At 40.5% G+C, this 17975-nt stretch overlaps 1 protein-coding gene across 1 annotated transcript; it reads left to right on the top strand.

The window, feature by feature from the left end:
* The first annotated feature begins 267 nt into the window (after window positions 1-267).
* NPHS2 (NPHS2 stomatin family member, podocin) lies at window positions 268-16835 on the top strand. The gene is made up of 8 exons (XM_032226800.1): window positions 268-550; window positions 6978-7081; window positions 7384-7456; window positions 8114-8196; window positions 10016-10219; window positions 10527-10582; window positions 14689-14767; window positions 16566-16835. Exons 1-8 carry the CDS (start codon window positions 268-270, stop codon window positions 16833-16835), a joined length of 1152 nt encoding a protein of 383 aa, XP_032082691.1.
* Window positions 16836-17975: the final 1140 nt, after the last annotated feature.

Consider the following 17975-nt stretch of genomic DNA (forward strand, 5'->3'; position numbering starts at 1 on the left):
TTTTCCTTGCAATAGTAAGCTGGCATTCTCAGTTTGCTCCATATCATGGCGCATTGCTGCAGTCTACCTTTCCATTCTCCCCATACTTTCTGAAATTCAGGACTGGCGTGACTGTCCAGGATGCTCCCTGCCTGAGAATGAAAATTCTTCTCTTGCATTGGACTTCCCCTCCCTCTCTCCCTCCCCTTTGGCAACATAAATTTCTAGGCAGCAGAGTCTTCCCACCTTCTGATCTGGAGCTGCTTTCTGCAGTTCACACACAACACAATGAGTGATGAAAAAAGGCCTCGCAGCTCTTCTAGGGAAAAGCAGGCGAGAAGCAGAGAGAAGTCCTCTCCCGGGAACAAAAAGGAGAAGATGACACACAGACCGAAAACCAGCAAAGAGAGGCAGGAATCCTATCAGAAGAAATTAAAGAAGGACACCAAACGCACCCTTCAAGCAGGCAACCAAATCCATACCTCCACAGTGGTTGATGTGGACGACGTGGTGTCATTTGATGAAGAAATGGAGATGATGGCCTTGCTTGAAAGCGAGAAGCAGGAGGAAGGTAAGGGAAGAAATTGGGCACAACACCAGTGACTCATCTCCTGGACAGGTCCATCTCCTGAAGAGAGCCTAGTTTAAGAGATCTTAGATCTACAATCCTTAAAGTCAACACTAAAGGAATAAAGACAAGCAAACCAATCTGGGTTGTTAAAATCCAGGAAGGATTAGAAGACAGCGAGGAATTAAATGTTGTCTATCATTTGCATGTTTTCTGACCTGGTAGACTTATCCTGTAAGTCACGTTTAATTAAAGACAGCAGGGTGATTTAAATACATCGAATTTCTGTCCTCTCTCTTGCAGATAGCAACCAGCTCTGGGTAGTAGCAAAATGCAAAAGGATTAAATTCTGTCGTACATCATGAGAATGTAGCAAGGGAGGAGAACTTGTAGCAAACATCATCACTTCCTAGTTGCTTTGCGTTTTAAGACAACATGATCAAAAGAAATCAACAAAATTATTGCAAAGTTATTAAGATGAGCATCCTCAAAGCAAACAGTTTGCAGAGAAAATACAAAAGCTACCTAGAAATGTTCATAGTCAGCCTCCCCTGGGCAGATATTAGTGTAGTATACAGCACAAGCAGAAGTTCTGAAGAGTTCTTCCAGTGAACGTTAAATTTAGTGTGAGTTCAAAATGGGGCATGTATGAAGGATTCGGACTTCAAATTCAAGTGATAGCCATTCAATCTGTGATATGCTGCTTCTATTGAGAAGACAGTGCAAAGCTTCAGGTTGATAAGTCTCCGCTTCTATTTTAATTTTTCTTCTGGAATCTTTTTCTTGGAAACCTCAGGAAATTAGACATCAGTGAGACCTAGCTATTAGACATTCACTGGAGCTTCAGGAGAAGCCTAATAATTAGGTTTTTGGTGTTTTCTGACTTTGCTTGTATTCCTGCATTTGTTTCATTATTAAGGTAGGTAACACCACCAGCATGTGGAAGAGTGTGGTTTGCTGGTTGTTTATCTGTCTCCCTCTTATAATACCAATCTGGGTTGGTTTTAAATGATTTGAAAATAGGATTTACCTATACATTAATAGTTGATTTGTTAGAAGGTCAAGCTTCCAGGAATTTCCTGCTGACATTTCAAATCATTTAATATCAACAGGTTCCCCACTGAAATTGTGGCTGAATTTTTTTGTGCCTAATGAAGGCCCTAGATTAAGCAGATTGGGTCCTGGTAACCTGCCATTGGTTTCTGTTTTCCAAAATGAATTTGGCTTAGCAGAGCAATAAACAAGTGCTCATCTATATCAATAGCAATAGCAGTTAGACTTATATACCGCTTCATAGGGCTTTCAGCCCTCTCTAAGCGGTTTACAGAGTCAGCATATCACCCCCACAATCTGGGTCCTCATTTTTACCCACCTCGGAAGGATGGAAGGCTGAGTCAACCCTGAGCCGGTGAGATTTGAACTGCTGAACTGCAGATAACAGTCAGCTGAAGTGACCTGCAGTACTGCACCCTAACCACTGCGCCACCTCGGCTCTTCTATATCAAGATTCCACTCTGAAGAATCCACAAGCATCACTCTAAAAAAAATATATCCTCATATCAAACCATTTCACTGGTCCTTCTAATTCACCTTCATTTATGATTGCAACAGTTATAATCTTTCTTAGCACTGCTGGCGATGGCAGGGTTTGAATGAGATTTCCAGTATCGTATCCACAACATGGGTTCTGCTATTGCATTACAGCCTTTCCTTAGCTAGGCAGCTGTGTTCTGATTGTATTGTCAAATGATATGAAATATAGATATTTATTTTTAGGGCATCGACAAGAAATGCCCAAATATTTTGATTTACAATTTCCACAGTGTTCTTGCTTTTGTCAGAACATGTGAAATTGATGATAGTTGATAAAAAATGGCCAAGGGGACCTCTGAAATGGTATGTTCCTAATTTTGAGTTTATGAAAGAGGATTCCTTTGTAACTGATCAGGCTTCACCTCTGAGAAGAATAATTAGGGGAAAACCCCTTGTGAATTTTCTTTGGCTCTTTGACACAAAATTGTGCTGGTTCTAGAAGAAAGAGGTGAGGCCCTAGTCTGCCTGCATGCAAGTTTTATTTATCTCATCTTTTCTGCTTTCCTTTTGCTAAACTCCGATGTTCATCAAGATAAAGTTTCAGGCAAATCTTGAATGTAAGATTTATTTCCTGCTAGAATTAAGATATATTCCCATTCCACTTTTAACAGGCTCTGTTTGACATCAGTTGAGCACCATTTAGGTTCCTCTTGGTTTTTATTAGGGTTCACTCCTTGAATCTCTATTCAGTTGCACACACACACAACTACCCCTCAGAGCCTAAGCTTCAGAAGAATTAGTAGTACTTGAAGGCTGACATTTGTTAGAGTTCCTTCCAAACACAGAAGGTAGGTGTGTGTGTGTGTGTGTGTAGGTATGTGTGTGTGTGTATATATCTCTATCTATATATCTATATATCTATATCTCTATCATCTCTATCTCTATCTCTATCTCTATCTCTATCATCTCTATCTCTATCTCTATCTCTATCTCTATCTCTATCTCTATCTCTATCTCTATCTCTATCTCTATCTCTATCTATCTATCTCTATCTATCTATCTCTATCTCTATCTCTATCTCTATCTCTATCTCTATCTAGAGAGAGAGAGAGAGAGAGAGAGAGAGAGAGAGAGAGAGAGAGAGAGCTGATAAGGAGGAGACCTGTGGCTTAATGGCTAAGACTTTCGCCTAAGAATCAATACAGCACAGGTTTGAATCCCAGTAAGGGTATGGCTAGCTGATGAGAGCTAAATAGCTTGAAATAGATCTATACTAGTCTCCCTTTATTTATTTATCAGCACAAAATAAAACATATATATATATATATATATATATATATATATATATATATATATATATATATATAGATATAGATATAGATATAGATATAGATATAGATATAGATATAGATATAGATATAGATATAGATATAGATATAGATATAGATATAGATATAGATATAGATATAGATATAGATATAGATATAGATATAGATATAGATATAGATATAGATATAGATATAGATATAGATATATAGATATATAGATATATAGATAGATATAGATAGATATAGATATAGATATAGAGATATAGATATATAGATATATAGATATATAGATATATAGATATATAACTTAAAAACAGGGTCAGTTCCTCTTAGTTTACAAGACATGCTTTACTTGTATAATTATTATTTTTGGCAAAAGTAGAAATAGCCACAGTTCTCTATAACATACAGTACTTACCAGATGAAAGCTGAATGTAAAGAACAAAAGAACCATGGTGTTTGAGTGGAGCAGCCCTAGGAACAATTCATACATAATCATTCTTTGATTTTCAGATCACAAACACAATATGTCCAGTTCATAATGTTATTCCAATGTTTCTGGGTGCTGCTCATAAGAGACATAATGATTGGTTTAATCCGCTAGTTCTTTTTAATCTTTTCACTCGGTACTTCACCAAAGAGAAAAATATCCATCAGTCATATACTGCAGTAGGATATAGGGCAGGTTTGATTTAGAAAGACCTTGAGAGACCCTGTATGTCCTTTCAAGTTTCCTTTGTATGCTCCTCCTCCCCATTTAGTCATAACCAGTGGTGGGATTCAAATAATTTAACAACTGCTTCTCTGCTCTAATGATTTCTTCTGACAACCAGTTCACTGCTCAGAAAATTAACAATTGGTTCTCCGGAAGTGGTGCGAACTGGCTGAATCCCACCACTGGTCATAACGCAAATTACATTTTTAGAGGGATGATAAATGGAACCGAGTAACAAGCAGCACTTCTTAAATGCTTGTTAATTTTAATCAATTTTTTTAAAATGTTATTGTTAATCTTAATTGGGTTTGTTTTTTGGATATTCTATTTAATTTTTTTTATCTTTTGTAATATGTGTTTTTTTAATGTTGTACGCTGCCCTGACTCCTTGGGAGAAGGGCGGCATATAAATCCAATAAACCAAACCAAACCAAATGAAAACTTTTTACTTAAGACTTCTCTACTCCTTTATATCATTTTGAAGTTGTAGTATTTTAACCAGACCAAGAAAGACTATAAAGTTAAAACAAACTAGGGCAGTCTAACACTTTTTTGCAAGTTGCCTGGGCCGCCAAAACAATGATGGTCTCCTCTCCATTCTGTTTTTAATATTTAAAAAGTATGTAAAGTCTCTTTCAAGTAAAACCTGAATCCTTATGATTAAGTGGATATGTCCACATAGGGTTTTTTTGGTGCACATGCACATGAGATTATGTATTTTCACAAATGTTACTTTGCCATTTTCTTGACACTTCATGTGCCAAGATGTGTTAATCTAAAAGCACACATAAATAAAAATGCTGTGCTCTTGTACAAATCCAATATACCCAACGCCGCAATGGCCACCCCGGCTGCAAAATATAGTATTTATTTTAAAAATAATAAAGTCCTTTTTTTAAAAAACACAAATATTTCATCATTCGTCAATCATTAAAACATTGAAGTACAAATTTTTTGTATGCCCCTCCCTCCACCCCCCAGCCCCCCTCCTCCTCCCCCCCCCCCGACTTCCCAGAACCCGTACACGGTATGGATTTTTAACTAACACAGTCTAAAATCTATTGAGAAAAAAGAAATAAAGAAATTAATGACATTCTACATTGACCTTAGCTTCTTCTTACTGAACTAACTTTAAACAATTTAAATCATTTCTGATCTTAAGCATAGGCTAACTGGAATTTCTTGGTCCTGTATTTATTTTGTATATAGTCAATCCATTTTTTCCAGTCTTGTTTATATCTCTCATTTGAGTGATCTTTAAGATATGCCGATATTTTAGCCATCTCGGCTAAGTTTGTGACTTTCAATGTCCATTCTTGAGTTGTAGGCAAGTCTTCCTTCTTCCAGTATTGCGCCACCAACAGTCTTGCTGCCGTTATTAGATGCAGAATCAAATTAGTCTCTACCACTGTAAAGTCAGTACATATACCTAGTAAAAATAACTGCGGAGTAATCTTTATCCTTCTTTTAAAAATATTTTGCATAACCCACCATATTTTTATCCAGAATGCCTTAACCTTTTGGCAGGTTAAAAATAATAAAGTCCTTACAAGTCAAACTTAAACCCTGCTGACCACAAGGACAATCCAAGTAGCTTTGGTGGCAACAATATAGTGCTGTATGGGAATGGCCTTGGCAGGAGGAAGAACCATAGCATACACAACAGTGAGATAAGCAGCAGCTGAATCGGCAGAAGGAATGGGATGTGGCAAATGTCTCTGAAGGAACTCTCCCTAGTTTCCTCGACTGAAAAGGCGACGGAAGAAGATGTACTTTCAAGCTTGCAAGATGTTGTTAAAGTAGCAATATATTAAAATTAGTATGTCAGGATGTGCTTCTATTTGGACTGCCTCCCAAGGCTAACAATACATGGCAAGTAGTTTCCTTGACATTTCGTATGCCACTTAGTTCACCTTTTTAGGGAGGGAATAACAGAATGGTGTTTGAAGACTAGGGATCAGACAGAAGGAGTAATCTCACCTCTGCTTGAAAGATCCAGAGCTCCTTTGTGATCACACTCACTAGTGATCACCTGACTTTGCCTCCTATGCAGTGGTGGGTTTCAAAAATTGTTTGAACCTACTCTGTGGGTGTGGCCTCCTTTGTGGGAGTGGCTTGCCGCCCATGTGACCGGATATGAAGATGCCGACGACACTTGTCAGAACCACCTTAAATTACCTCACACACAGCGCTGGCATGCATAAGAATATGATGTAAACATGTTTTTTAAAAGGCATCTTTGGTTTGCGTTAAAACAACTTCAACACACGCAATGTTCTGATTGTACCACAAACACAGTCGTCATCCTTACCTTTCACAGAGGCACTGAGTTTTATAAATAGGAGCATGATAGTGTAGAATAATCATATCCAAGGACCAGTGGTGGGTTTCAAAAGATTTTGGAACCTCTTCTGTAGGTGTGGCCTGCTTTCCGGGTCCACTGGTGGAACCTCTTCTACCGGGTTCGGTAGATTTGACGAACCGGTTCTACCGAATAGGTGCGAACTGGTAGGAACCCACCTCAGATCGTATGTAATAGGTGGGGATGCATAATTGAGTTTACATAGCTTGAAACTGACATTGGGGAATAAGGGGAAAATGCTAACAGCTAAGAAAGACCCAAAATATATGCTGGAAGTTTAATTTGAATTAGAATATAGAAGAGTTCCTATTTGCATCTGCAGATGAAATTTGAACGATATCTCAGTTCTGTTTGATCTTCCTATAGTCTCCTTTATTCCAAGAATAATGTGGGTCAGCAGGTACATATTCCATATTGATTTTTTTTTAAATGAGAAATGCAGGTTTAAAAAAACCAGGAGAAAACTATATCTTGTGTCTTTGTTTCCTGCAGGCTTAAAGTCTCCAGGTTTAGGCATCTGTGAGTGGCTTCTAGTCATCCTCTCACTCCTTCTCATCATAATCACGTTTCCCATTTCCATCTGGTTCTGTATGAAGGTAAGAGTATTTCTAGAGATTGAAGTTGGTACATGTGGGAGACAGAGGTGGGTTCCTACCAGTTCGCACCTATTCGGTAGAACCGGTTCGTCAAATCTACCAAACCGGTTAGAAGAGGTTCCACCAGTGGACCTGGAAAGCAGGCCACACCTACAGAAGAGGTTCCACCAGGTGCCTCCTGATGGCCAGGGTCCTCCACCTCCTCCAGGGCCGACTCATAGGGCCCCTCACCGTTGGAGTCTGGTGGCAGTTCCAACGGCTCCTGCTGGGCCACAACACTCATCTCCATTTTTTTATGACAGATTGTACGGGAATATGAGAGAGCTGTTTTATTTCGATTTGGTCGTATTCTTCATGGAAGGCCAAGAGGGCCTGGTAAGTATACGAAGATTATTCAATTTTTTTCAGGACCACAAGTTAAATATAACACTGCTTTCTACGACATCTATATAGACCGAACTATTGGGGTGACTGATGTTGTAAAAGAAGGTACCAGCGTCAACCTTGTTGAGAAACAATGGCACAACTAGGGTTGTGCTAAAATACATAGTGAACAAATCACCTTGCTAGGTCTCATTGTTGAATTATGAAATTAATAGGGTAGTAAATAAAATGGTAGAATATTGGCAATTTCATTTTGATACGATAGAAACTAAAACCAGCTTCATTACCATGGGATGATCCCTATATTTTTTTATATACTGCTTGAATTGAGAGGGAGATAGTTTAAGATAGTTGCACTCACACCACTTTAAATACGAACAGTTTCCAAGTGGAGATTTGTTACACATTTATTACATATAAATTTACATATATCTTGGAGGTACTATGGCCACTATTTCTCAAACATGAGTTGACCTTAATTTGGGTGAGATACATGCAAAAAATACATGATTAGAATGCACCTGATGATCAGCCAACAATTTTTCTATATGTAAAGTCCCAATATGATAACTTGATAAAATGAGCATCAAAAAGTGTGCTCTTAATTCCTATAATGTAACTTCCATGCTGTTCTGTTTTTCCTAAAAGGCTTGTTTTTTCTTCTTCCCTGTCTGGATACGTACCACAAAATAGACATCCGTCTCAAAACTTTAGAGATTCCTTTATGTGAGGTAAGAGAGTTTACTTATAGCTTACTCATCCTTTTATAGCTCACCTGCTGGAGAAAATCACATGGATTAATCAAGAAATGAGACAGTTGCCAAGCAGACACATTATAGAAAAAAAGTTACATAGATTCTCCATTTAGGAGGATTCTCTATTGATTACACTTTTTGATGACCGTGACCCGTCAAAACCGCGGACAACAAAAGCGCGCTCGACGAAAGCACGCATTTGACGTCATCACAGCGCGACGAAAAAAATTAAAAATTGAAATAAAAATAAAATTAAAGCAAGCCGATTCACATAAAGGTAAGGGTTAAGTTTAGGGTTAGGGTTAGGTTTAGCGTTAGGTTAAGGGTTAGGTTTAGGGTTAGATTTAGGGTTAGGTTAAGGGTTAGGTTTAGGGTTAGGTTTAGGGTTAGGTTTGGGGGGGTTAGGGTAAGGTTTTTGCTTTATTTTTACATTTATCGATCACAGCGCGATGTTTTTGTCGCGCTGTGATGACGTCACGTACGTGCTTTCGTCGAGCGCGATTTTGTGGTGGAACCTTTGATGACATGGGATACTGTAACCATCTTGATTTCTCAGCAGTTTTGAGTACCTTGAGCATCCTTATGGACATACTGGGGGATTAAGAATGGGTGGCATTATATTGCAGTGGTTCTCCTTCACTAGTGGTCAGTTCCAGTCAAAGTTAACAGAGAAAGAGAGGTTGTGTCCACACCTCCTTTCTTGTTGAATGTCACAGCGTTCTATACTCCTGCCCCTGCTTTTTAATATCTACATGAAATTTCTGGGTGAAGTTTGGGTCTGCTATCATCTATCTGCTTAATTGTACATCTCAGTCTTTGCTTGTCCAATGTCAATGTCCTAATCCAATGCTGGATATTGTTCAGGTCTGGATGGGGAGCCTTAGCTTCAGTCCTCAAAAGTCTAAATGGATGGGCCCCTAGTTCTCTTTTTTTCACCTTTGGTCTTTGATGGGGTGGCATTTCTCCATTTGAGTCCGGTGCATAACTTGGGAACCATCCAGTGGCGGGTTTCAAAAATTGTTCGAACCTACTCTGTGGGTGTGGCCTCCTTTGTGGAGTGGCTTGCCGCCCATGTGACCGGATATGAAGATGCCGACGACACTTGTCAGAACCACCTTAAATTATCTCACACACAGCATTGGCATGCATAAGAGTATGATGTAAACTTGTTTTTTAAAAGGCATCTTTGGTTTGCGTTAAAACAACTTCAACACACGCAATGTTCTGATTGCACCACAAAGGCAGTAGTCGCACCTATTCGGTAGAACCGGTTCGTCAAATCTACCGAACCGGTTAGAAGAGGTTCCACCAGTGGACCCGGAAAGCAGGCCACACCTACAGAAGAGGTTCCAAAATTTTTTGAAACCCACCACTGGTCCTTGGATATGATTATTCTACACTATCATGCTCCTATTTATAAAACTCAGTGCCTCTGTGAAAGGTAAGGATGACTACTGCGTTTGTGGTGCAATCAGAACATTGCGTGTGTTGAAGTTGTTTTAACGCAAACCAAAGATGCTTTTTAAAAAACAAGTTTACATCCTATTCTTATGCATGCCAGTGCTGTGTGTGAGGTAATTTAAGGTGGTTCTGACAAGTGTCGTCGGCATCTTCATATCCGGTCACATGGGCGGCAAGCCACTCCCATCTGGTCACATGGGCAGCAAGCCACTCCCACAAAGGAGGCCACACCCACAGAGTAGGTTCGAACAATTTTTGAAACCTACCACTGTACCATACCCATTCTTCATCTTATTACATTGAAGATCTTCCATAAACCTTCTATTTATTGTAGGTGATCACCAAAGATATGGCTGTTTTAGAATTAAATACTGTCTGCTACTATCGAATGGAGAATGTTACTCTGCTGATGACCTCCCTTGCTAATCGTTCTAACGCAGTTCAGATGCTGGTACAGACTATCACAAAGCGCTTGCTGGCGCATCGGACTTTCATTGACATTCTGATGGAGAGAAAGAACATCAGCCAGGAGATAAAAGTGAGCAAGATGAGGATTTTGGGATAACTCTTCATAATGGGCAAAAACCATCACAAATATTTACATTGTAATCAGCCAATTGGCATTAATAAAATAATGCTCCCTTGTTATTGGACAGTTTCTCTTTCTTAAAAGATATTTCAAAAGATGCAGATTTGTAAGAATTGCATTGCTAACGCTTGACCAATACGGTATATATTCAATCCAGTTTTTGTTTTCAATACCTGCCAAGCTAGATACCACAAATAGGCCAGTAATTCTGGGCTTTTACTTTGAATAATTTTTCCTTTGTTTTCTTTTTATGCAGGTAGCTGTGGATGCCATCACCTGTCAGTGGGGGATCAAAGTGGAGCTGACAGAAATGTAGGTATGAAATCTGTACACTGTAAACCAAAAAAACATCAAAAGAATAAAATCTTTAACTGTTAGCTATAATTTGAAACTTTACATTCAAGTATTACATATTCTTTCTATATTGGCTTATAATTAATAGTTATGCTTATGCCAATCCATGAAGAAATATAAAATCAATTGTTAGATTGATTTTATTAGGATCAACAAAAATGATCTAAGGGTTTGTCTGAGAGTTGCATTTTCCAGAATCTTCATTAGGCAAGAGGTTACAAAAACCCACAACCTTTGAGCATGAAGGACACAGACAGGTATACAGAGCCAAGGTGGCGCAGTGGTTAAATGCAGCACTGCAGGCTACTTCAGCTGACTGCAGTTCTGCAGTTCGGCTGTTCAAATCTCACCGGCTCAGGGTTGACTCAGCCTTCCCTCCTTCCGAGGTGGGTAAAATGAGGACCCGGATTGTTGTTGGGGACAATATGCTGACTCTGTAAACCGCTTAGAGAGGGCTGAAAGCCCTATGAAGTGGTATATAAGTCTAACTGCTATTGCTATTGCTAATTGAATTGAATTGAATTGAATTTATTGCATTTATATGCTGCCCTTTTCCCCGAAGGGGACTCAGGGCGGCTCACAATCCAAGTCAGGGAAGGGGGTACAGATAAGGGATAAAAAAGACGAACAGAACAATACACAATTTAAAAGCACACAACAACCGTACCATTCGAGGGGGGGGGCAAAAGCTCTTTAGCCCCAGCGCTGTCGGAACAGCCAGGTTTTAAGGGCTTTGCGGAAGGCCTGGAGGGTGGTGAGGGTTCGAACCTCCACGGGGAGCTTGTTCCAATATTATAACCATGACTGATAGTACTTCTATTGATATTCAATCTGCCTTCATATTTATCCTGGCTTTGAATTGCATACCTCATAACTGAAACACCTATCCTTAGCTATAGATTTCTTGGCTTTTTCTCCATCCTGTTTTTATATTATTTTTGATAACATTGTCTCCAATGAAGACTGCTGGAGAACTCCAAAGCCTGCATAGTCTTTTGTGCTATTTTACTTGGTCCTTGCTGTATTGTGAGTATTGCATAAACTAATTCTAGATGAGTCTCCATTGCATAGTGTTTATGAGTACAAGCAACAATATAAGAACCAACGCTTATCACAAGTGTTTAAGACATCAAGTGTTTTTCTGCAACATTGAAAATGTTATGCAAGATGTTTAAGGTTTTCTTTGATTAAACTTGATTTTAAAAAAGGACTGCAGGTTTGTTGCAATCTGTTTTCAATCTCTATGCACTGACATCTCCATCCAGAATGGAAAGTGAATGGCCAGAAAAACTATATCTAGCAACTTTAACTAGAGATAAGATACTGAGAGTACTAGGACCACTCCTTGACCAAGATTGATTGAATGAATGAATGAATGAATGAATGAATGAATGAATGAATGAACTAGTCACTAAAGGCATTTGTGAAATACATTAATTAGTTCCATTTTTCCTTCCTGTTGTCTATGTAAACTGGAAGCGGCTTTCATCCTTTCCAAGTTTCTCTGTAGCAGAGTTGAGTTTCTCAATTTCAGCAACTTTAAGATATACAGACTTCAAGCCCCAAAATTTCCCAACCAACTAGCCAGCATGTCCAACCAGAAGCGCACAGAACATAAATTTGTTGAGATTGAGAAAGACTGCTCTGGGGGATGGTTGAAGATGCTGAAGTTCTTTTTTTTTTTTTTTTTACACTAAAATCATGAGGAGAGAGAATAGGTGCTCCTTGAGAGCCGAGGTGGTGCAGTGGTTAAATGCAGCACTGCAGGCTACTTCAGCTGACTGCAGTTCTGCAGTTCGGCTGTTCAAATATCACCGGCTCAAGGTTGACTCAGCCTTCCATCCTTCCGAGGTGGGTGAAATGAGGACCCGGATTGTTGTTGGGGGCAATATGCTGACTCCGTAAACCGCTTAGAGAGGGCTGAAAACCCTATGAAGCGGTATATAAGTCTAACTGCTATTGCTATTATGTGACAGATATCTAAACTGAAGCAAATAAATAGTGAAGAAACAGCTGTAGTTTCTTACAAGTGTTTCCCTGACAAAATGATTTGTGAGCAGAAGTATCTAAAAAAAAACCAATGCAGGCTTGAATTATGTTAACAGAGGCATTGCAACCAGTTCACAGGAATTAAAAGTTCCATTGCATTCTGTACAGGTTAGGTTGCACTTGAAGAACAATGTCCAAATAGCACGTACTTATCTTTTTAGAAGATTGGCAAACTAAACTATGGGAATATGCCTCAGTGTCAAAAATAGCTTCCCATGTAAAAAAAAATGCCTGAGGTAAAATTTAAATTAACTTGGAAACCATTAATGGATTATAATTCTTTATATGGACTCATGCTCTGCCCTAACTCACACACTTCCCAAATGCTTTGGCCTTGATTTATACCTGTGGATTGCCTTTCATGTAAATAGTGATGCCATGGCAGCCCTCCAAAAAGAGGGAAATTTTTAAAAAGGCATTTGTTTGTGTAGAATGCATGGAGGAGGCAAAAGGGAGCAAGAGTCATGAATTCAAGGCCTTGCAAGTCTGTTTTCAACTCTGAAAGAGTTCCCTGTCCTCAGCTTTTTTTAAAGCGAGATCATAGTGAATGAGATCATAGGACAGAATTTCCAAAGACTGCCCAGAGACATTTTGGAGAGAGAGGGTATGACAAATCTCAGTCGAACTGCATTTGAGCTTTTGAGATATGGCATAAAGTGATTGGAGCATATGTCTGTGAGGGTCCCATAAAATTCAAAAAATGATGGTCCTTTGGGGGTATATCACATTTGCTGTTGCCAAAAAAGATAAGTAGGAGAATGTGAAGATAGTGCTTAGGAGAAGAATATCAGCTCTCCATAATGACAGCCTCCTTAATCTAACTGGGAATAGTGGTGGGTGGGGATATAATCCCCAGTAGCTATGTAGGTGGCTCAGTGGCTAAGACACTGAGCTTGTCGATCAGAAGGTCATCAGTTCAGCAGTTTGAATCCCTAGCGCCGTGTAACGGAGTGAGCTCCCCTTACTTGTCCCAGCTTCTGCCAACCTAGTAGTTCAAAAGCATGTAAAAATGCAAGTAGAAAAATAGGAACCAACGTTTGGTGGGACTGTAACAGCGTTCAGATGGCCACATGAGCACAGAGACGTCTTTGGACAGCACTGGCTCTTCAGCTTTGAAACGGAGTTGAGCACCACCCCCTAGAGTCAGGAACGACTAGCACATATGTGCGAGGGGAACCTAGCCATGTAGGAGACACAGTGTTTGTAATTATGGCCCAACCTCTCTATACAGAGTTCATTGAGAGAGACTCATGGATTAACCCAGGGTAGGCAGGCGATTTCTAGCGTGACCCGTCAAAACCGCGGTCCACAAAAGTGCGATCGACGAAAGCGCGCATTTGACGTCATCACAGCGCGACGAAAAAAATTAAAAATTGAAATAAAAATAAAATTAAAGCAAGCCGATTCACATAAAGGTAAGGGTTAGGTTTAGGGTTAGGGTTAGGGTTAGGTTAAGGGTTAGGGTTAGGTTTAGCGTTAGGTTAACGGTTAGGTTTAGGGTTAGATTTAGGGTTAGGTTAAGGGTTAGGTTTAGGGTTAGATTTAGGGTTAGGTTTGGGGGGGGGGTTAGGGTAAGGTTTTCGCTTTATTTTTACATTTTTCGATCACATGTTTTCGTCGCGCTGTGATGACGTCAAATGCGCGCTTTCATCGACCGCGATTTTGTCGTCCACGGTTTTGTGGTGGAACCGATTTCTAGAACCCAAATATGATTCCTGAAGTAGGCAATGTGCTTAAGGAATCAGTTGAAATGGTATGCAGATAACGGTAGTGAAAGTCCAAATGAGCTGACTTATAGCCAGCACCCTGGACAAATGTTCAACTAGCGTATCGGCCCAAAATTTTTCTAAGAAGTAAAAAGCTGAATTAAGTAATTGGATCAGATGGCTTATCATTGTCCGTGACATGAAAAAAATAGTAACCAAAAATACATATATTTTCAAGATGTCAAGCATCTTCTATTGTTTCTAAGCCTGGAGAGAAGTTTTTCTTTCAGTTTCCTATTTTTATTTCAGTAAAGACATTCGACTGCCAGCTGAGCTCCAGGTGTCACTATCTGCACAAGCAGAAGCCCAGCGTCATGCTAAAGTGAGAGTAAGTCAGCGGTACATTTTTATTACAGGAGATGCGGGAGATGCTCTTCCTCTAGTGGCATTGGATTCAGGGGGAGTGACAGGGCAGAGGAAAAGAAACCTGCTATCGGGGAGATTGATAGCGCATCAGTGACGTGCGGTGAGGTTTATGGCTGGTGAGGCAGCAATTTTTTTAGACTTGTGGACTTCAACTCCCAGAATTCCACAGCCAGGCATGCTCAGTTCCGATTTAAAGCGACAGCATTTGTTTTTCTCCTTTGCTAAATAAGCTTCCTTCTTTCTTTTTCTTCTCCCTTCCCCTCCTTCCTCCCTCTCTCCCCCTTCTCTCAAACACACACACACACACACACACAGTTGCACCAGGATGAAGTTTGAATTCCTCCCCTTCTCTCCAACCCACACGTACCTTTTCCAGCTGTTTCAGAGAGGATTTCAACTCTGCTCTTGCCTGCCATCATGAAAAGAAAAAAAAATGTAAAAGGAAAAAAGCAAGAGCTGAGGTCAGGCTGAGCTAGTTGCTGCCAGAGTCAACGTGGATGACTCTGCTTAACTGTTTAAAAAAGCCTCTAGAAATGCGCCCTCTACAGGAGGAGGCAGGAGAACGACGTGCTTCACCTACGTCAGGAATTTTTCCACTTTTAACCCTTGCTTAACTCTACTCGAGTGATCATAAAAAGTCAGACTAGATGAGGCACGTCGTTCTCCTGCTGCCTCCTCTAGAGGGCGCTTTTTAGAGGCTTTTTTAAACAGTTAAGCACTAAGCAGAGTCATCCATGGTGACTCTGGCAGCAACTAGCTCAGCCTGACCTCAGCTCTTGCCTTTTTCCTTTTACATTTTTTTTTCTTTTCATGATGACAGTGGTGAGGCACTGCCTCCCCTGACTGCACGTCCCTGTAGCACATACAATAATATTAAGTGTAAGCAAGCAAGCAAACAGGAAGAATGGAGAGTGTTAGTGACGTCCCATAGATTAGTCTCCATGATTCATACCTTACTTTCCAATTTCAGATATATGAATCTTTACAGTTTTTCCTAACTTGTAGGAAAGCACATTCTGTCCTGCTTCATCTCCATACTCTTGTGTGTGAATTTAGTTACCAGATTTCCTGAGAAAGTACTTGCACAAAGTACTATTATTTTGCTATGGAACAAAAAATATATATATGCAGGGCAATAAATAAACTGCATCCACGGGAATATAAATTAACTTATAAATTGCTGAAGGGGAAGAACTAAAAAAGAACCTGTGCTGTGTATAGGAACAGTGGTTAAGGTATTAGTTATTGAACACTAGACAAAATTAGGACTAAACTAAATATTGCGGATGATTCTTGCATAAAGTAATACGGAATCACACAATATAGAGCAGGGGTGTTAAATTCAATGTCATTGACGGCCGCATCAGGGTTGAGTTTGACCTCAGGAGGGGCATGGCCAAGGGTGTGTGGCCAGGGGCATGGCCAGCTTGACGTCACTTGTGTCAGAGGCGCCTATGATGGCCTTGGCGCTCTGCCAGTGAAAACAGGCTCCCGAGTTTTGTTTTTGGCTGTGATAGCCTCCTGCAACCCTCTGCCAGGGAAAATGGAGCCTGGGAGTGCTGCCCGTGATTCCAGGGCAGCCCCACGGGCCTGATCTAGCCACCTTGCAGGCTGGATCCGGCCCACGGGCCTTGAGTTTGACACCCCTGATATGGAGGATAGAACATACTTTTTCTAATTTAGGCTAAGGCAAGGCAGTATTTCAGTGATATGGTTACCGAAGTAATAGATTCAATTCTTAAACGGCTTTTGTGTTGTAGGTGATCGCTGCTGAAGGTGAAAACGCTGCTTCTGAATCTCTGAAGAGAGCAGCCGAGACATTGTCCCATACTCCAGCTGCTATCCAGCTCCGTTATCTTCACACTCTGCAGAACCTGTTTTCTGAAAAGCCTCCGACATTTGTTCTGCCTTTACCCTTTGACCCCCTGAGCCTTTCAGTTGCAGCAAATCAAACATCCCCTGGCTACAATCCTTCAGGTTGTGACAATAATCTAGAAACTTCCAAGGGCAAGGACTCCCCCATGTTATAGGAATTTGTGACCCGACAAATGCCCCCACGACAAAAGCGTGCCGACAAAACCGCGGTGAGAAAACTGTGATGTCATAAACGCACCCACAACAGCGTCCCCACAAAACCGCACCCACAAAAACAGGATTTAAGTTAAGGTAAGGGTTAGGTTCAGGGTTAGGTTTAGGGTTAGGATTATTAGGTTGTTATTAGTTGTTTGTTGAAGATACGCTTTTGTCGGCGCGCTGTTGTCGGCGCGCTTCTGCGCTCATTCGTCGGCATGATTTCGACCTTGCGGTTTTCTCGCCACGGTTTCGTCGGTGCGCTTTTGTCGAGCGCGCATTTGTCAGTGAACCAAAGGAATTGTAGAATTCAAAAGATCGTGATTTAAAGCTGTAGTTGATACAATTCACCACCTGATTGGCAACTAAATCTTCTGCTTAAAATTCTACATTTAGTGTCACAGCCTGCCTGCCTGCCAGTTTCTGACACAAGATAGCAACTGCCAGCTGAGATATTTGAATATACATTTGTGTTGTGGCCCAGCAGGAGCCGTTGGAGCTGCCACCAGGTGGCGCCTGAGCCTTGGACTAGTGGGGAGGAGACAAGGGAAAGTGATCCAGAAGCCAGCAGTGAGTTGTTCCTGGATGCCCGGCACCGAAAAGCTAATAGGCGTCAGGAACAGTTATGCAAGTACAGGAGGTAATTGCACTCAGCTGGTGGTCATTAGGCTCCTCTCCAGACTATAAAAAGACTGTTGTGCTCACACTCCTCTTGCAGAAGTGAACGCATTGACTAAAGAGAACTTTTGTAACTAACTTGGTAGGCTGGATTGCTGCCAAGATTTGTCTGAGTTGCTGCCAAGGTCCTTATCTGTTTGTTATGCTTAGCTTTCAGCCACCAAGGTTTTGGTTTCTTGCTATTAAAGTACATTCCAGTTAAGCTTGTCTCAGCTTTCGTTACTGGACGGAGGAGGGGGTCAGAACACATTTGCATCTCAAGCAGAGGTACATGCCTGTTGACCCAAATAAAGCAAAGCAGTTTCCCCAAGTCTCTCCCTTTCTCCTTGGAAAGGCAAATGGGTATCTGTAAAGCCTTTTTTTCTCCATACTGAATTTAAAAACTTCTTCGGAAGGAGATACTGTATTTTTTGGAGTATAAG

This window comes from Thamnophis elegans, chromosome 11, assembly GCF_009769535.1.
Source record: "Thamnophis elegans isolate rThaEle1 chromosome 11, rThaEle1.pri, whole genome shotgun sequence".
In the NCBI taxonomy this organism is placed as follows: domain Eukaryota; kingdom Metazoa; phylum Chordata; class Lepidosauria; order Squamata; family Colubridae; genus Thamnophis; species Thamnophis elegans.